At 37.8% G+C, this 20,590-nt stretch overlaps 1 protein-coding gene across 6 annotated transcripts in view; it reads left to right on the plus strand.

The window, feature by feature from the left end:
* The first annotated feature begins 511 nt into the window (after positions 1 to 511).
* Positions 512 to 20,590, plus strand: part of Ak9 (adenylate kinase 9) — a 115,702-nt gene continuing 95,623 nt past the window's right edge. For 2 of the 6 annotated variants that reach the window (XM_033757527.1, XM_033757529.1), the window contains exons 1-9: positions 512 to 1,220; positions 4,910 to 5,037; positions 6,582 to 6,645; positions 7,530 to 7,568; positions 8,338 to 8,390; positions 8,486 to 8,582; positions 12,257 to 12,369; positions 14,572 to 14,757; positions 18,073 to 18,201. In XM_033757527.1, the coding sequence (XP_033613418.1) occupies positions 4,921 to 5,037; positions 6,582 to 6,645; positions 7,530 to 7,568; positions 8,338 to 8,390; positions 8,486 to 8,582; positions 12,257 to 12,369; positions 14,572 to 14,757; positions 18,073 to 18,201 (798 nt within the window). In that variant the 5' untranslated portion in view covers positions 512 to 1,220; positions 4,910 to 4,920. Of the gene's footprint in view, positions 1,221 to 1,252; positions 1,499 to 4,909; positions 5,038 to 6,581; positions 6,646 to 7,529; positions 7,569 to 8,337; positions 8,391 to 8,485; positions 8,583 to 8,925; positions 9,149 to 12,256; positions 12,370 to 14,571; positions 14,758 to 18,072; positions 18,202 to 20,590 lie in introns of those variants that run through there. The other 4 variants (XM_010638976.2, XM_010638977.1, XM_033757528.1 and 1 more) reach the window with 4 other exon arrangements.

Consider the following 20,590-nt stretch of genomic DNA (forward strand, 5'->3'; position numbering starts at 1 on the left):
ACATGCAGCACCGGAGACCAGGCAGTGGGTAATCTTAAATACAGATTTTAATAGCACTGTGGTATCCTAATATAGAAAAGCTATGGTGTATCAAGTTTTCTCTCTGATCAAAGAAATGACAAAATATGAAGTTCTATAAAGCTCTTCCCTAAACGAGGGAACAAGTACCTTCATAATAATCGATCCACTTATTCGCTATTTACATGACCATTTGAAGTAATTAAATTTTCAATTAAACGTTGCGAAGTCAAGTTAAAAACAGTACTATCAAGAAGAAAATTCGCAGATAAAATACGTTTTTTTTCCATTTGAATAAGAAAAAATAGAACCGAAAACATTCAGCAATAAAAGCACTCAATCAACATCAATCCCAATAATAGTAAACTAGGGACCTGGAAAACAGAAAAGCTGCAAGTCTTAGGTCAATTTTTCTCATACCGTCCTCTAACCAGTGAATTTTAGTATTTGAATAGACTTTCTGAAAGCTGAAAAGAACCTTGCAGGGGGTCGCGGGCACCTGGGCGCAGAGACTGAGGGACCCTGCCCGAGAAACCGCGCTGCTTCGCCTGCGGTCGCGCCCTCCCGCCGCCGGGGCTCGAGCTCGGGTCCCTCCGGAACCAACTCTGGATCGAGGTGACCACAGGGCAGTGGCCGTGAGCATGCGGACCAGAGATGTCAGCCATGAAAAGACACCGCGGGTCCCCAGGCCAGGACACAGACAAGAACTAAAGCCCTAGAGATACCGTCCAACGTCTGCCGGGGCCGGACTAGCACAGAGAGGCTGTGCAGAAATTTCCTACACCTGCGCACTGCTGAGGCCGGAAGCAGAGAGCGCCATCTTTAGTACGGGCACCAGGCACCCTCGCCAAATTCGTGCTTAGCATTGGGTTGCTTCTTTTAAAACACTTTTCTCTTAACTTGCAGGCTTGAGCCCGTCTCAAAACACGAAAAGATTTTTAAAAATCGGGTAAAGGCGGAAATTTTGGCGTTTGTCACATTTTGTCTGAGAAGGATCATTTGTGGATTTGCTCGGGTTCACACAGATTTCTCCGTTCGTTGGGCGTAGACGTGAATGTCAATCCGTGCACTCTCTCTGTGAACTGGAATAAACGCCCTACATACAGGCCCGCCCCTAACGCGCGGCGCGTCCGCTCGTTGCCCTGGAGACCGCCCCGGGCTCTCGGGAGGAGGCTACTCTAGGCTGGGGTCGCAGCGGCCAGGTAGGTGACCTCTCCCCCGCAGCCGCGTCGTCTTCCGTGGTCTGGTTACTTTCGGTTGCCGTTTCCGAGGAACCCCACTTTGTTGGCTGGGACCTCTTTTCCGAAAGACCAAACTTCTAATCTACTTTGTAAAACCTTTCAACGGCGAATATATTTATTCCAGAAATACATACTTACACAAGAATATTTAAAAATACTTGTACTTATATACTAGTACAAAAGTATAAGATGTACTGGAGCGACAACACTTTAATACTTGAATTCTGAAGTAGCAGAACGTAAGTACATGCATACTTAGATACCTATGTACTTGTATAAGAGTGTGATAAGTAAGAGTGCAGGCAGCTAACCGAACTAGGTGGAAGTTCTGGGTTTCCTAGAGGATGACACGCCTCCAAACCTCAGAATCTATCACTAAAGGGTTTCCAGTGCTGACATGTAAGAAAACTTTTAAAAACTATAAAGCAAATGTAACAAAATGGGGCATTAAAGGTTACGTTGTAAATTCAAAATTCATAAATTACAAAATCTCTAAAAATGTAATTATGCATTAATTTTCTTTCATAGTTTTCATAATTTTCTTCTTTTACTAAGAACTACAAACATTGCCATGCAGTTGTGGCAGTTTTTCGTTGACTTTTAACTAGGAAAGATACTTAGCTCTGGCCCATTGGAAAGCAGTTCTAAATGTGAGTTAAAATTTTGCAGGATGCTTTTGTTTAGAGGAACATCTTTTAAGATATCTGTAGAATTCTATTTTTTATATTTTTATTTTCCAGCTATTACACTCTAATTAAGCACTTCCATTTGAACTTTATCTTGTTTCATTTAACCTAGAAGCAAATCTGAGACAAAAATTTAAGGCCAGCAGTTTATATGGGAGGCAGTCCCAAAAATCAGCATTGGGAGAGGAATGGAATTTGATTGAGTTAATTTCTCTGTGGGCTGAATTCAGTAGGGAATACTGGGGCTCATTTCTCCAAGCTCTCTCCCTTTGAAGGAGGCAAAGAAAGTCACATAGGTAGACAAGAGAGGCACATTTGGAGGTCTCACTGGCCATATATACAGACCTTGCGTGCATTTGGGCAGGGCATTAGTAGCACATACTTCATTCCACCCTTTGAACTCTTCCCCTAGCGTAGGTTCACACCATCTCATCACTGACTGTTTAAGGTAATAGTCACAATTTCTACAAGTGAAGGACTTAAAAAAGTGGATTAGTGAGATAAGCTACAGAATCCACTGCTGTAATTAACCATTGGTCTGTAATTGGCCATTCATCTATTATCTTCCTTCTCTACTACCCTGTCTACATCTTCCTTACTCTTGACCAGTGCCTCTGTTGGTCTGTTGTTTTCCCAGTCAGATGACCAGCTCTGATCCTTGAGGAGTATACGCCCCTGGTTACTGTGTCCTTGACAGGTTGTGGTTGTTGCAGTTACTGTTCACTGGGCACGAATGCTTCAAGATACAGCTCAGAGAGTCTCCTGAGTACAAGATATACATCCCCCATCCCAATGACGTAGCAGCAAAGCTATCTTCACCTGCCAGAGCTGTAACTTCTTACAGATATGCAGAGCCAAAATTGACCAGTTGGCATTGTAGTTTTAGGGTCAGTGAAACCTTTACTACATGCTCTGATAGAACTTCCAGCAAAACTCCTCCTGAGAAGCATAAAGTTGCGAAAAAGGGAGGCACAAATTGCCCATGTCAATCCCAGAGTGATGGCAAGAGAGGCTACTCCTACTTTCAACACGTGGCTCAAAGTACATAACTCATCTTGCACTGTCTGAATCCCACACAATCCCAAACTAACACCTTAGAAAAATCTATCTGACATAGTCAGGTCAGCAGCTTCCAGGTGAAGCGGGATGTGGTAGGACCAGTGTACCTCATGTTCACATACTTCTCACCATGTCTGCTTTACTACGCAGGGGTGCTTTGATCAAAGGCAATATTACATGAGATTCTGTGATAATAAGTGAGACATACAAAATGTGATACTGAGGTAGAGAAAATAAACTCACCCTCAAAGAACAGTTTACTTGTTCCTTGCAAAGTGAAGAGTCCTGTGTAATCAGTTTGTCAATTAATGATGTCCTGTCTCCTCCAGGGATTGTAACACATTGAGGGCTTCAAGGATGAGTGGTTAAACAAACTGGCACACCCACACCACTGAATGTGACACAAAGAAAAGGAATTAGTGGTATACATAGCACTTGGATCAATCTCCAGAGTCAATGCCAAAAGTTTCTCATTATCTGGCTTCATATAATGTTCTTGAAATGACAAAAAAAAAAAGAAAAAAAAAAAAAAGAAATGGAGAGTTCTTCATGAATGGCCAGTTATCGTAAACAATCCATCCTTTATCCACCAATTTGAAATGCCTCCTTTATCATGTTTTATCTTTGTGTATATGTGGTAGGTCTGCAATACCATGCATGTGTGGACACACACCCACTCACACAGGTTCGATCAAAATAATTGGTTATATTTGGAAATGAGTGATAGCTTGACAAAGTTGAATCTTTCTATCCAGAAATTTATTATGCATGTTTATTTACATATTTGTGTCTTCAGTATCTTTTAACAGAATTTTATGATGCATGTTTCTTACTAAATTTATTTCATCATTTTAAGATTTTGTGCAACTCATTTTTTTTAGTATTGCTATTCTAAAATTGATTTTAATATTATATAATTTTAATTACAGTATTTAATCATTCTAATGATATCATTTTGTTAATATTTTAAAATTTCTACTTAAATTTTTCCCTTGATGCAGTAATATTTACAAGTGTACTGTTCTTTCCTTTTTAATTTTCAAGATCTAGGAGCTTTAAAATGCCTTTATAATTATTTTAACATAGTTTCATTGTGATCAAGAAATATATCCTGTTATTTTTACTATTTATATTATGTATTCTATGTACATATGTAAATATTTTAAGAGTACAAATATATAGTCTACAAGAGCTTGAAAACAAGACATGATCTTTGTACAGAAATAAACAAATCAAAAAATTATTGACCAAATTTGTTTCTGATTCACTCCAACAAAACCAGAATAAGTTGAAAACATAGTTCTTATGTTTTCAATTAGGATGCGGTGCCTAGAAATCCTCTTAATAGCTCAAAATAGCAAAAGACTTCCAAAAATAATTTTAGAATAATTTTAAAATGCTCTTAAAGACAGTTATAAGTAATACAAAGTAAAAAAGTATTAAAAATCACATTTGTTTTGGAAAAATTTTCTACATGGAATCAATCAAGACTTCCTAAAATATGAAAATGTATGAATCTACAAAATGTAGTGTTACTTTTCTATTTCTGAAATTTCTAAACTTTACACAGATGTGTGTATAACATATTTAATTTGTTCTTTAATATAATGCATCTTGACATATGTATTTCTACATACATGGGATTTTTTCCTTAATTTAGTCTCTTGGAAGCATTTTGTTTGAGCTTTTATATAACCTATAGTTAGATATCATTTCGCCATTGAATATGAGCCTGTTATTACTTTAATAGGTGAATTTAATTTATTTGCAATTACTGACAAAATCCATGTATTCTTGTGGTATGGAATAACTTTTGGAGTTAGTAAATTCGTGGAGTATTCCAGCTCTCTGCAACATCTCTAACCAAATCAGGCCCTTCCACAATTTTACTTTTTCTCACTGTAGTATTTCGTATTATGACTTCTGAAGAGAAGACAGAAGAGCATCCCTTTGTGGATATATTTAACGAAGATGAAACTGAACAGAATTTTTTATTGTCCAAACCTATTCACTTTGTTGTACTTGGGAAACCAGTAAGTTATCTTTTCTAACTTACTATTTAGTATACTTTTTTCAATTTTTAAAATTATAAGAATGAAAACCACATAGTGTGATAATCCTTTTGAGTGTCTGATAGATTTTCGTTGTGTCACTTAAAATCTTGATATAATGTTGGTTGAAATTCATAACTTTCAACCAGGCATGGTGGCACTTGCCTGTAATGCCAACATTTGGGGATCTCCTTGTTGAGGCAGGAGGATCGCTGTGAGCTTGAGGCCAGACTGGTCTACACAGTGAGCTCAAGACCAGCCTAGACTACACAATGAGACCCTGTCTCAAAAAAACCAAAACAAAAAAAATTCATAACTTTCTTCTTATACACGGTATTTAAAAAGGAACTTAGAATGTTTTATATTATGAGGAAGTTAGCTTATCAAAACACTGAGCAATATAATTTTTAGTGTGCAACCCAGAGTTGTTTCAAACTTCCTTACATATGAGGCTTTCTTCAAAATTTGTTGTGAGGCTCCTGCATCTGAGAAGATCTGAGAAGACTCTGCTGGGATCCAATGGGAGGCTCTCCCGTGAGTACCAAACACACTGAGAGGCAGTATGCTTCAGCTTTCCTTTTGTGTGGGAGTGGACCTAAGTAAGCACAGTCTTTCAGCAAAAGGAGGAACCCGGAGTGGCTGCTGTAAGGTGGCTGCCTGTCCAGGCAGTGCTAGTGAGGACTGGTAGGCAGGGTGTTGGAGGTATTTCAGCTTCTGAGCTAGTTAGCCATCAATCATTTGGGACCAAGCTGGTTAGTCAGAGCCTTCCCAGCAGAGCAGAGATGAAGAGCTGGAGCCCATCCGTGGCTAAATTATAGGAACCCTGGGACAGGTGTTTCCTACAACCTTCATTGTGTCTTTAAAAATATAACACACTTTTAAGTCAAAACTGACAGCAACTAGATGCAAAGGACACTTCTTGAAAGTGACCTTTTATCTTTACTTTCCAAAGATGTGTATTAAGAATTCTTTGCTTTTGAAATTTACTAATAGGAAGTCTGTTAAAAAAACCATTTTCCTATAAAAAGGAAATAGAATATTGAATCTGTGTATAATCATGTCACAATGACATAATCAAAATTATAAAATTTGATAATCAAAAGAGTGCAATATATTAATGGTATAGTTTCCTGAATGCAGGCTTATTTTCTTAATTTAAAAGTTTTGATTTAAATCACATCAAGATGTGTGATATACACAAATTTTAGAGAAAATTGAAGTTATAAATATGTAGAGTGCACTCTACTCTTCAAATTTTTATTTTTTTATTTATTTTTGAGATCCTGTCTCATTACATAGTTCAGGCTGGCCTTGAACCTAGGCTGGCCTCACGGTGATCTTCCTGCCTCAGCCTCCTGAGTGCTAGGATTACAGGTATGTGTGCACCACTATACCCAGATTTCATTTTTAGTGGTAAAAACATTAATATAATAGTAGCCATCAATAGAATTATTAAAAATTGGTATATCTGTTTCACTAGCAAATGATTATTCTGTTGGGTTTTAAACAACATTTCTATCTTTAAGGGTGTCGGGAAGACAACATTAGCGTGCAAATTAGCACAGGCCTGGAGATGTATTTGTGTTGAAGGTAAATTTTGTTGCCCTACTCCAATATTTTATTGTGAAAACTTTCAAATGTGCACAAAATTGAAATAATTGTGTAATGAACCGCTAACACTAACCCATCATCTGTGCTCTATAACTAACACTTTGTGATTATTTTCCTTAACAGATGTCTGTTCTTTCAGCCCAGTAGACATTAGCTTTTATAAAGGCATCAACCCAATCATGTTTTGCTATTCTAAGTTCTGGTTTTGTTCATAGCATTTGGAGGGGTTTATGAAGTGTCCTCTGACTCCATTCTTGAACCCTTTGATTCTCTAATTTCATAATTTAGAATTATGTGTGATATATGTATTTTGAGTGTGTCTTTTTATGAAAGTTAAGAAGGAAAAGGGAGTCTTGGGAGCATTTTCCAGAACGTAATTATCTCCAACAATAGATTTTATTTTTACTCATAAATTTTCTTACATTTTTGCAAGATATAGGACAATTGGTTGATACATGCTTATGGCTTTATATACCCATACATGTTCATTCTTTTAATCAGTGGAACTTTTTATGTCCTAGTAGAAAAATAAGGAAAAAACGAATAGTAAATTAATAAAAGTAGATATAAAAAATAGACAATATAAGAAAAAAGAATTTAACCTCACTGCTATTCAAAAAAAGGCAAAATAGCATTGATCTATATTTGTATATCAAATTGGCAGTTTATCTTTAATTACTACACTCACTTTACAAGGATATTAGCAAAGGGTTATTCTGCATTAATAAAATTAAGATCTAGTACAGTTTTTGGAGAATGACACAGAGATAACTCTAAAATTTTCTCTTAACACTTGATCTTAGCCAAAAGGCCGAGAAGCAATTAAAAAGTTCCTCTTTCAGTAAAAAAAATTTCACTTTTAGGAAATCTTAGACTACCAGAGATTCCACAGATTCTTAATGGTGAGTAACGTAGTTAAGCTTCTGACTCCTCCCCGCACACACTGCTATCTCCAGGTGCCTTCCATCCAAAGAGGACTTGTCTCTTCCAACAGAGGACATAAAGCCTTGGAACTTCAGCCTCAGGACTCCTCTTTTGAATTAATGTTTATCCATTTTCACATTTCTTGATGTGCAGTTTTTTTTTTCCTCATTGAGTTTGTTGGTACATTTTAGGTAGACAGTACAGTTACATTCATCATTGGGATCTTGTACCTTTACACGACAGGTCTTGGTTCTCATTTTTTACCCTTGTCCCTGCCCTTCCTTCATCCCCTCCTCCCCTCTGCAGTTTTCTTTTATGCAATCTGAACAAGATTAATGGGACCTGAACATACTTAAATGGTTACAGAAGGATCTGGACTGGTAACACCAGTAGTGTATACAGTTCTTTCGTGTGGTACACTACAGTGCAGATCACTGTCATGTACGCCCCTGATTTGATCCTCACATGCTCTGCTCTACTGCACAGGGCACCCCATACGAAGGTGCAGGGGTGATTGGGGGTTACCTCCCCCACATTTTCTCAGCTAATCAGCAGCAGACACAGATTCTCTGTGGACTACTTCTGCTGCCCCAACTTTGGCTAGGCTTAAATGACAGTTTGAAATATCCTTTGTAAATTCTCGAGTGATGCATAAATATTCATCTTTGCTACAAGACTCTCAAATGTGCTTTCATATTTTACAGTCCTGATATCAGCTTATGCTAATATTGTGGATTCATGTTTTAGCTTTACCAGTTTTAGAAGAACAGATTGCCTCTGGTACGGAATCAGGAAATATGGTAAATCTAAATTTCAAAGTTGTGATTTTTACCAAAACAGCTCTGAATCACAGGAGTATTATACAGTAATGTATGACATCTGTGCTTCTCATCAGTTGCAGTCGATGTTGATTAGTGGTCACAGCATTCCAGATGAACTTGTCACAAAGTTACTGCTGGAGAAGCTCAACTCCTCAGAAGTCTCTCACTTTGGTATGTCCATTCCCATACATGTTTGGGGCACAAACAGCTGCTAGGATTGCTCTTCCTTTTGCCTTAGCATGGGAATCTCAGTGTCCATATTCAGTTGACCAGCTCATATAGTTTGTTTTTGAAATTGTCCAGATTCTGCATTTGTAAAAAAAATTAAGTTGATATAACTCCATCTTTTTTGACATTGTATTACCCAATAGAGTCATCAAATATGTGCTCTGGCCAGTCTTGTGGTATTGCTCGCTTCTTTTCACATACCTGCAAGTTTTCTCTGAGTCCTGTCAGTGGTTTGGTTTCTCTGCATTATCCTCTCTTGAAAGGCATAAGCAGGAACTGGAATGGCTTCAGATGTTGATGAGCTTCACCTCTTCATCCGTGCTGCTCTCTGACTCTGGACCTGGAAGTCTCCCTGTCCTCCAGTGGATCAGGGATTTCTTAAGACCACTGGAGCTCAGAATGACTAGAGAAAAGAGCAAACTCTACTTGCAAAAGAAGGAAAGAATAAAAGAATAGGAGAAAGTCATTCTCCTGGAGTAGATTCATTGCATGAAAGAAGATAATTTATAGTAAGCTGTTTTATATTATTCAGAGTACATTGTAACTATTAAGAATAGGAGGATAAATGCAAAAATGCAGTGAAAGAAAAACCACGACTGCCAAAGCAAATCAGTAACTCAAGCAGCAAAAGCCAACATGTGGAGGCAGCTGACATCTCTGTGGTCTATGTCTCTAGACAGAAAAAGTCCTTCCACATAGATGAGATATATGTGTAGATGATATACAGCATGAATATGTACATAAGTTACCTGTCTATATATTGTGTGTAGATTAAATAGAATACCTGGACTATATAATAACAGGTATTATAAGTAAGTTTATGATCTAAATATAAACTCATTATAGTATAAATAGATGCAGTCGATATGTAAATATGTATCTATTTATCTGTCTGTTCATTAGTGATAAAGAAGGTGATCTTGGGAAAAACTACCCAGATCATAAGAGGTTAGAGAAATAAAATGGCAAAAAGGACTATCACAGAATTCTAAATTAGGTCAACAAAGGACCTCAAAAAGCATAGTAATTGAAATGGAATAATTATCGAGGTATATAAATAAATACACCTCTTAAAATTTTTTTTCTGTTCCTGGGGATTGAACTCAGGATCTTGCTCTTGCTAGACAGGTGCTGATCTTTAAAAATTTATAGTGGTTTGATGGTTATAAAAAGAAGGCATAAATAATAAAAATTGGCAAAAAGAGAAAGAAAAATTATGAAAGAAGAAACTTAGTTGTGCCATTCAGTTTTTAAACTTTTAAAATTCTTCTTAGAGAGGAGTTTAAACAAAATTACCCAGGAGGATTAATATAATGATCACAAACACACACACACACACACACACACAGTCTGTTATTCCAACAATTACAACTCTTATCTTATTGTGTGCATACCTCTATCAGCTTTCTTCCCCCAACCTATTTCATTTTGAAGCTAATCAATGTCGTATTAGTTCATCTGCAACTTTACCAGTATGTATCTCTTAAAGATAGGGACACTCAAACCTATGATCACATTACCATTATCCTGTAAAGCTTCTTGCTGCTTCCTACTTCTGGATTCTGCTAAAACTCATTTTCTTCAGTTATTACAGGCAGCCCCAGACTGGCCACTTCCATCCCAGATGTAGCATGTGGTGAAAAGTCTTGCAAGTCATTGGTCACTGATGTGTCCACCCATGTCAGCCTGGCTTGAGGTCTGATGCATGCCCAGGCTGGCTGGATTCAAATCTACCTGATGACTCTGAATCTCCCACTTCAAATCTATAATCAGTAGCCTATCCCTTTCAGTATTGTGGAAATGGGAAAGGCCTCCTCCTTTCCACTGTGCCAAGACCAGTTGACATCCCCTGGACAGAGGTCTGGAGTATGTGTCAGTTTTCTGTTGATTAAGGTGACAGTCTACAAAGTGGCCATCTACAAAGTGCCGACTAAGCCTCCCTGTAGGAAGTGGCAGGGACCCACCGTTCCTCCACCTTCAGCCTGGGAGGGTAGTGCACCGGTCTTGGTGTCCAGGAGTGTGGGGTGGTGATAGGGAGTCCCTTGTCTGTGCTTCCACCTCACACATTTCTCTGGGCTTGGAAAAGTGGGCTCTGGGCTCATTGGCTCTTAAGCTTGGCTAAGCACCAGAATTGGGCCCAGAGGATTCAGAGACCCCACTCTGCATGTGAATTGGTCACACAAACCTAAATCCTACACCTCCTCCTGTAACCATATTACCTTCATTGAAGTACATGAAGAAAATCCAGGTTCGCTTAGATATGTAGCTAGAGAAGAAAGGAGTGTTTTTATAGACCTTGGAATAACTGTGAATATTCTTAATCCTACATCACAACTCAGTAAGTGGAAGGTTTTTTTTAAGATTGGTTGCATTGTGCCATCTGAAATCATATCAGTGAAGTTTTCAAACTGTGTTAAAAGAAAATCCATTGGCTATCTTGTGCTTGAAATGACTCTTTCCTATGCATGATTTTTTTGACACACTGTGTTGGTCATTTAGAAAATACTTGTTAACTGCATTATGCATATCTTCCATTTATAATATTCATTATGCAATAACAAAATTTATACTTGTTAATATCATCACCAATCCTAACAAGAAAAACTTTAAGAATTAGGAAGCTAATTTTTTTTTTTTTTTTTTTTTTTTTGGTACCAGGGATCCAACTTGGGATATTGTGCTTGCAAGGCAGGCAGTGGCACTACTGAGCTAAATATCTGGCCCGGGAAGCTAATTCTTAAGAAAAAACTTTAAGAATTAGGAAGTCAAGTTCATGGCAGTGCATTCAAGTTTTCCAAAATTCAAATTTTCACTTGACTCTGATTGGCAAAAAGTGTATCAGCTGTTGTTCTTGAAGTGACAGGCTCAGTTCATTTTCTTTTTGTAATATTTTGCCAAATATCTAAGGCTGAAGTGTAGTCTGTCATTCCTTCTACCCAAAATGTTCTATAAAAATGGCAGAAAAATAGGTTGAAGGCCTTTCATTCCCATTGAAGGAGCTGAGCCTTTATTAATAAAAGTTTCTCAAGAAAGTGACATAATTAAAGAAATATATTAATGAAATTAATGCAATGATGGTAAACACAGTGAATTTCAAAGAGGAAATTCAGGCTTCTGCTTGAGAATACAATGTACTAAGCACTGTACTAAATCATATTCTGTTCTGTTTATTAAACGATGTGAAGAGTGTGTGGGTATTTTCTTACTATGCATATGTGCTTTTACATCATAAAATACTAATTTAGAAAGAAAATAAGTCTTGTAATAAACCTTTACCATTCATCATATGAGTACTTATAACACGAATTAAGGAATTGCTAGCTTGGAAATTTCCTTCCCTGTGTACCTCATCTGTCTAAAATGAAACTGACTTGGAATTTCTTAGAGATGTCCTAGAAGGTGTCTTCCCTGATGAGTCTTTCAAGTCAGAAAATCATTATTCATAGTTATCTGTCATGTGGTAATTACTGTAACTTATTAATTTAAAAATCATACAGGCAAAATTTATGACCTGTATTAATGTTCAATAAAAACTAGATGATGTTTTATAAAGTAATAAACCCATGCTTTCATGTATTGATAATTCATAAATTTTTAAATTCGGTTTTACTCAACAGGTTACATTGTCACTGAGATACCATCACTTTCACGGGATGCCATGACTACTTTGCAGCAAATAGAATTCATTAAAAATATAAATTTGAATCCTGATATTATAATCAATATTAAGGTAAAGATATTGTCTTTCTAGTATAGCAAATTTTCCTCTTTGATAGTTCTTAAATTCAAAGAATGTTCTCAAAAATTTTAAGTACTAATCAAAATAGCAATTTGTATCAGAGAGTTTATACTTTTTGTGCACGTGTGGCTCCTTCCACAGAAAACACCTCCTCCTGCTCCACAGCAGTGATCTTAGGCGTCCTAGGAAAGTCAGCTCAGCTCCCTCTCATCAGAGCCCCCACTCAGCCCCTATTCCTTGCTCGCCCGAGAGAGTTAAATACCGTACTTCTTTGATGTCCATTCATGTGTTCTACTCACATGTTATTCACCTCCCTGTGTTACAATTGTCCATTTTCTTCCTAGGCTTGCTTACATAATTTTTTTCTTTTTATTGCATTCATTGGTACATTTTAGGGATACAGTACAGTTACATTCATTATTGGGATCCTGTACCTTTATATGACAGGTCTTGATTCTCATTTTTTCCCCTTGTCCTTGCCCTCCCTTCACCCCCTCTTCCACTCCCCACTTACAAACACTTTATTTCCATCTTTTCAGTTTCTCATATTTTTTTCCTCTTCCTTATTACCTTTCCCCCACCCTTCCCACTTTCCCTACTCCTTTAGCCCTTTACTTCCTATTTCACATTATTAATTATCTCATTAGGATCTTGTGTATTATTATAGTTTTTCACACCAGAGAAACTATTCGGTATTTCAGTTAAGGAAATCTCTGTATGAACATTAAAAATAGGGAATCCTAAAATAAAACTAAGAAGGAAATAATTCTAATTCATTTAAATCAAACTAGCCAGTGTGACTAAGGGCTGCCATATTGGACAGCGAAGCCCTAGCCTTGACCTAGGCTAGTCTTCCCAATTATATCTCTCGTTGACACCATCAATTGACAGAATCCATCTGGGCCTGCAACTAAGTGAGCTGTGACCCCTGCAAGGTAGAAATGATGCCTTACAGAAACATCAGCCAGCTCACTCTGTAATGCCTGGTGACTTCTGAAAAGTTTATCAAATAAGATGAGACCATATTCTTGGCTTCTTTTTGTTCTCAAAGTATGGTCAGCACCAGAATCACTGAAGATGTTTTTTTGAAGTACCACAATCTCTCCTCAATCTTAGCAAATTACCAGGGGGAGTAGAAATCTCTATTTAGCAGGCTATCCAGATGAGTCGAGTACAGCCACATCCTATGTTTGAGAATCATTGCCGTAGAATATCATCCACGTATTTATTTCCTTTTGGTGGTACTGGGGATTGAACCCAGAGCCTTCCCACTGAGCTATTTTCCCAGCCTTTTGAAAATTTTGTGACTGTGTTTTCTCTGTGTCTCTAAAATGCCCAGTCTGGGCTTAAATTTGGGATTCTCCTGCCTCACCCTCCTCAAGTGCTGGGATTGTATGCATGCAACAATATGTATAGCTCATCCATATTTAATTTTTATCTTAGAAAACATTCAGAGCTGGATTTACAGCCCCAAACCACCATTACTATTAATAAAGCACTCACTGTAGGTCAGAGGCCTCCAGGTGATACTGTGGTCTGCGATCAGTCTCATACCCTGCCTGTATTTCTCTGATTTGCCAAGTAGCTTTAATAATTACACTGGTTTACTTATTTCAAAATGTTAATCTGAGAATTTAGTAAAATTGCGCACATGAAAGCACTTTGAAACAGAAAAAATTACTTTGATTTTGGCTTTTGTTTCCCATACGGGACTTGTTCTCAGTTACAAAATTGAAAGTTTAGTCTAGAATAAATAATCTTTCAGCTCCCACTCACGAATGGCATTTTGTAAAATCCTTTTCCCATAACGCTGTGATAGTAGATATTGTGAATGAATAGTATTAATGTTTTTGTTGTAAGCATGTGGATATTTCCCCATTTGTTCCATTTATAGCCTTTTCAGCTGATCTGATAGGATCCTGTGAACCTTTGCAGTAAAGTGATCATATTTTCTATTTTTCTCCTCTATTTTTCTTCTAATCCTCTTCAACTTAAAACTTCTGATGCTTTTTTATATTTAGTAATTATGGACAAATGAAAATGTTGGCATAACATAAATCTTGGTTTTGGTGGGCATGTTGTATTTGCTCAAATTTTAAAGAAAGTTTCGATTTATGAATTTTATAATGTCTTAGTAGTATACTAAAAGCATAGTCAGAATATTTTTGGTGGTTTAATAATGTTTTCCTGTAGTGCCCTGACTATGATTTATGCCAAAGAGTATCTGGGCAAAGACAGCACAGGACCACAGGGTACGTATACACTAGAGATCAGTGGGATCCTGAAGTCATTGAGAGTCGTAGGAAGAAGAAGAAAGATGCCCAGAAAGAAGGGAATATTGAATTGGAGGGAGAAGAGGAAGAAGAGCAAGAAGAAGAGGTAATTTCCCAATACGTCATTACCGTATACTATATTCTTAAATTTTGCTATAAATAAAATAAAAGATAGTATAAGTCAAGGAAAGTAGCAGATATTAGTGAAAATTACATTTTCTTCAAATTTTTATTGAGTGGAGGGCAGAAACAAAATGTTTCATGTTTTTCAAGAATTATTAGATCATAGCCTCAAGCTCAAGTTTAACGTCCTGTGACTGTGCAGTCCCTTTACATTCTGATCTCCAGTCTACAACTGTTACTTGTCACCTGTGTGTGTGAAGCACCCTTCTAGCTTAAGCAGTCAAAGTAGTAAAAGGCAAATGGTGGCCTGGAGAGCAAAGTAGCCCAAGCGTATGACGCTAACACAACCCTGATTCCAAATTCTGACAAAGAGCACATGAAATCTGTAGACTAATTTCACGTATACATGTTGTTACAACAACCCTAAAGTAAATACTGGTAAACATAAAGCAACAAGGCAAGGAATGGCTCCCCTGTGATTTAAAAAAGAAAGTTTGATAGTAAGAAATTTGTTGACAGGTGACAGGCTGGCTTTGGCCCGTGGAGGTGGGATGTGAAATCTGCCTATTATTGACAATTTCTGTTATTCCTTAGACTGTGAAATGTAGTTCCTTAATAGTCCTAGCTACATTTCAGATGCTTACTGGTCAAATATGCCTGTATCTTCCTAACTGAACAGCATAGATACAGATGTTTCCATTACTGCAAAAAGCTTCACTGGACAGGAAAGGGCCCAACTTCCAATCAAGTGTGGCCCACACAGCCGTTACCACATAGGAATGCCAGGCCACTTTCCCTAGGTATTCTGATTTTCACTGAGAAGCCAAAAATCAGGATCTTATAATAAAAGTTGTAGACGGTGAATCCAAAACGTTTCACATATAATCTAGGCCAGCCACCTTATATACTTGGCCTAGATTCAACCTCGAGAGCCTTTTTGCCCGACATAGCCACGTCCAGAAGATAGGTGAGTCAGCCTGCTGCCCTCTCATCTCAGCGCCCAGTAATTGCATGAAGTGTCTTCATCCCGAGGTGTGTGCCAGTGTGAACAGTCTCCCTGAGAGGCTGCAATGGCCTTGTCAATTTTCTCGTGGTTTGTACTCTCCTCCACTCCATTCCATTCTTTATAGAAGCCAGACCCATTAAAATTTACATATCCTCATTGCTCCTTGGCCTTTTGGCTGAGATCAAGTGTAAAAATTGCATTCCCCAATAACTTTCCATTCCCTTTAGGTTAGAACCCAAATACCTTCAGAGGTCTCCTAAGGCCATGGCTCAGCCCCTGACTTCTTCCTGTTTCTCACTATGCTGCAGCCACGTTAGCTTTCCAGTTCTTCTGCAGTTGTCCTGTGCTCCTTCCATCCCCAGCCCTTGTACTTGGTGTTTCTTCTGCCTTCTGCCTGCAGCGCAGTTCTCCGGGTCTTCCTCACCCGGCTCCTTCTCCTCCCCCTTGTCCCTCTTTGTCACATGCTCAGATGCTATTCAGCCAGCACCTTGCATTAGAAATATAATGTAGCCATGTGTGATTCTAGGCCTCCTAGGAGCTGTGCTTTCTGAAGTAAAAGAAACAAGGGAAAGTAGTAATATATTTTATTTAATTCAAGATATCCCAAATTATATTGAACATAATCAGTATAACAACATTAAGAATGATACATTTTGTGTTCATACGAGATTTTAGAAATCTAGTGTGCATTTCTCACTTAGAACACATTTTGGTTTGCATTTGCCCAATAGTGCTAAATAGGTACATGTGGCCAATAGCTACCATGCCGGACAGTGGAAGTCTAAGCCCTTATCTTGCTCTATTTTGCCCACGACACTTTAGGGTGAGGTTAGGGTTATCTTCTAAAGTTATGTTATATTCTCACTTGCTTTTTCTGAGTGTGTCTCTATGCCTATCACAGTGCTGGCCAGATAACAGGTGCCTAGCAAGGTTATGTGGTGAGTTCAGTCGTGTTCACAGTGCCCTCTACTGGAGAGAGATGGTAGCACTTTTTGGGAAAATTTTGAGTCACCTTGAAATGTATTAACTTTGGTCCAATAATTCTAATTTTAGGAACTATTCTGGGGAAGCTGTTAGCATTTACAGATTTATATACAAGGTTGTTCATTATGACATTATTTATAATTTTAAAATCTTGAAACATTCTTGTCCAGCTATGATTAAATAATTGTATATCCAAGGGAAAGACCAGTTGTCCATTAAAATAATATTTAAAACAGGTTATAGCCAGGTGTGATGCTGCACGCCTGTAATCCCAGCACTCGGGAGGCTGAGGCAGGAGGATCACTGCGAGTCTGAGACCAGCCTGGTCTACATAGTGAGTTCCAGGTCAGTCTCAACTTCATGGTGAGACCCTGACTCAAAACAAAATAAAACAGGTTATAAAATGGCTTATATAATGGGCTTCAAATTGTGTAAACTATGTATATGTATGCACTGATTAAAAACTGGAAAGTATGATTTGCTATTAAATATGATATAGCACTCTTGCCATGTGCCAGGCCTTGGGCTGAAAACTTTTACAGGTACAGTGGTAACTAGGTTCATGAACAATTCCAAATATAGTTGTGACCAGAATTGTGGAATGAATTCTGTGACCAGAACCATGGAAGGAGTTCAGTTCGTGAACCGAGGCGCCATTGTACTATACTCTCTGCCTGATTGGCTTTGTGCCTTTCTTCTTGGTTAAGCCTAAATTTCACTCCTTTAGAGAGCCATTTCATGACCACCTGACATAAAATAACACCTTTCCCCATTACTCTTGGTTTTATTTTTCTTCCTAGTTACTTGCCACCATGCGATATGTTATATATTTATTTGTATTTTTGTTTATGCTGCCTTTCCCAACTGTGGTATGAGCTCTATGAGCCCAGAGTATTAAATGACTTTGTTTATTGTTGTATCTCAAACTCCCAGAACAGTGCTTGAATAGTTGGCACTCAGTAAATATTGAAGGAAGGAAGGAAGGACGACATGCTCAGATATTCAGAAAAACTCCAGTTTCTCCATTTTATCTTCAAAAATCTGAATTCTTCCCCTACTCTTCCCTACTTATTGGGGAGCAGAAAAGAAATTAGCATCCAAGGCAATTTAAAGCTTTGTTTCATCTATTAAAGGCCCTTAAAGAGTGTTGAGTCTGTCTTCAGTAAAATCATAAGACTAATCTTGCTTTTCCATTTCTTCTGCTTTCCCTCCTAAAATCGTATCTAGGCACAGGAAGGATGGATGTGGCTAATAAGCGGGATAATCGTTACCATGATGATAGTTAAAAATCTCTTCTTTTCCATTTAGGCATATATTGCTGAAATGCAGATGGTGGCTGAAAGTCTTCAACATCTGGTTCAGAGGCCTGAGGATTATTTGGAAAATGTTCAGAGCATTATTAAACTTTATAAGGAAACAGCTCTTCCTGCTTTAGAAGTAAGCACCAGATAGGTTGTTAAAATGGGTATATTAAATGTAACATTTGGCTCTGGTAAAATAACTCTCACACCTTTGTCTCTCTTTTGATTCTCCTCTTTAACTTGATAGAAAGCTGTTAGGAAAATGCTTCCACCCCAAAAGGTATGGTTGTAACCATATTCTTACAAAGCAACTCTGTTGCTGAAAAGTGACAGATGAACTGCATGTTTTTTCAAAAGTCACTAGAGGAACTTATATATGGATAGGGGCTAGAAAATTCATATTAAGAGACTATTTTGTATAAACTAATCCATAATTTATGGATTTATAAAACAACTGCATACCTAAGATGCCCCCCCTTAAAAACATGATAGCAAAGTTTTATTAGAGGTAGGAAAAGAAACCGGCTCTGCAGAATGAGTTTGGGCCAAGTAAAAGTAGGAAAAGAAGTACATCCTACAGCACAAGGGCGGGCTCTCAGGAAGAGGCACTGTTACCAGACAGCCTGCTCCTGAAAGGTGGTTCACCAACTAAACAATGCCAGGTTTGGAGTTGCTTGCCTCTCCTTCAGGAGTTGGATTCCAGGTTTTTCTTATCTTGAGAAGTGAACAAAATGAACAACGACAACAACAACAACAACAACAACACAGCAGTGGCAAAGTTGATTTGAGAAAGTAGAAGTGAAGTGTGGGAAACTGTGGGCTATCATGGAAGGTTATGACAGCCTGCACTTTTTGTTCTAAAGGGAATTATTATTTTGTTTAAATTGCAAACTAAAAAATTGGTGTCTATGGTCACCTCATACAAAGTTGGCTACATGTAAACCTAAGACCATTATATAATATAATAGAAAGTTTTAATTAAAGTAGCATCTTGAAAATGCGATTATTGAGTTTGCAGTTATGTGAGAAACATGTTTTATGTGTTCAAAATCCAAGGACAACTGTGCAGGGGACGGCAATATTGATTATGCCCAAAGCAGGCTGTAAGCAGTGCAGGCTTTAATGAGTTAACCCTGCAACTGGCTTGTTTATAGAGGTGAGTCGGCCGAAGCCTATGTGCTGAGGCTGCACTCAAATTCTGTTCCCACAACTAAAACCTTCTTACTAGAAGAACAATGTTCTAATTACGACCATATATTTTGTCTATTCTGTTCCAAAGTCAAGAATGTTTTGTTTTGCCCTTCATGAGCCTTACTTACATAAATTTTCATAGAAACTGCATAGACTCTCATCTTTACACATAGTGCTATTCTTATACATAACTCACCTTTACCCCGATTGATTACCAATAAAAATAAGTGGCTTGGACTAGCCAGTGTCGTAGGTTGGTTGCACTGGAATCGATCATCCTGGCACCCCACTTTCTGTTCCTCTCAGTTCTGTCCTTTAGGTTTTTTTTCCTCAGGCCGGTGTTGTACATTGGCAGGACACTGGAGCCTATGGCAGAGGTTTCCAGTAACATTCCAGGGGTCCAGTAAGACTACCAAATATCACTTGTATTGGAGATTTAGTCAACAAATATTTATTGAACTTGGATATTTGAGAAGACATTATGCTAAGCAACACAACTATAAAGACAAACAGTCCTAGGATTGTCTTTTCTTACCTGATAGAGAAGCTAAGAATTTGTCACACCTCTTTATTTTTAAAAACAAGTTGAGTATGTGGTTTTCATTCTCATCTATCCCCCTCCAGTTAATCATTTTCTTAGACATGGCTTTTATTCTTCCCTACCTCTTCTATTATTGGCCTTTTCATGTAGCTTCTTAAAAGTTAATTAAATGACTCTCAGTTCTTCCTATCCTGAGTACTGGTTAAGTGGCTGGCCCTGAATGAGAAATAAAGCACAAGTGGAATCAGATTCAGAGCATTAGAAAATGATACTCATGGGTGAAAAAGCAGAGGTGGTCTCTTCAAGGACAGTGTCCAGGTCCTGCATCTGGCATTGCCCTTCCCAGGGCCATGTCCAGAGTGTGGACGTCGTACACACCTAACAGAGATCAGCAGGACAAATGAGGGGACCATGATGGGAAAAGCTCCATTTCACTAAGTGTAAAACTTCTGAAAAATAAATACACAGATCAAAACTTAAATTAAAACTCTGTTGAAAAATTTTAAAGTTTGGTATATAAAAAGGTTATGTAAATAATTTAAAACTCAAAAGTTATACCCCCCTGATATGAGTGAGCCACAAATTTGAGCAGAACATTGACACAAAGGAAACACAAAAGGGCAGTGAGCCTCTCGAAGCATGTTTAGTCTCTTTGATAATAAAGAAATGCTCTTCTAAATAATGAAATATCATTTCCAGAATCAAATTTTCAAAGATGAATAAGTAATATGAATTTCCAGTGCTAGCAAGTATATGGTAAAGCACTTTTCTACCCCATTAAAAGGAGTATAAA

Source organism: Fukomys damarensis, unplaced genomic scaffold, assembly GCF_012274545.1.
Source record: "Fukomys damarensis isolate Sample0158 unplaced genomic scaffold, DMR_v1.0_HiC HiC_scaffold_30, whole genome shotgun sequence".
Lineage (NCBI taxonomy): Eukaryota > Metazoa > Chordata > Mammalia > Rodentia > Bathyergidae > Fukomys > Fukomys damarensis.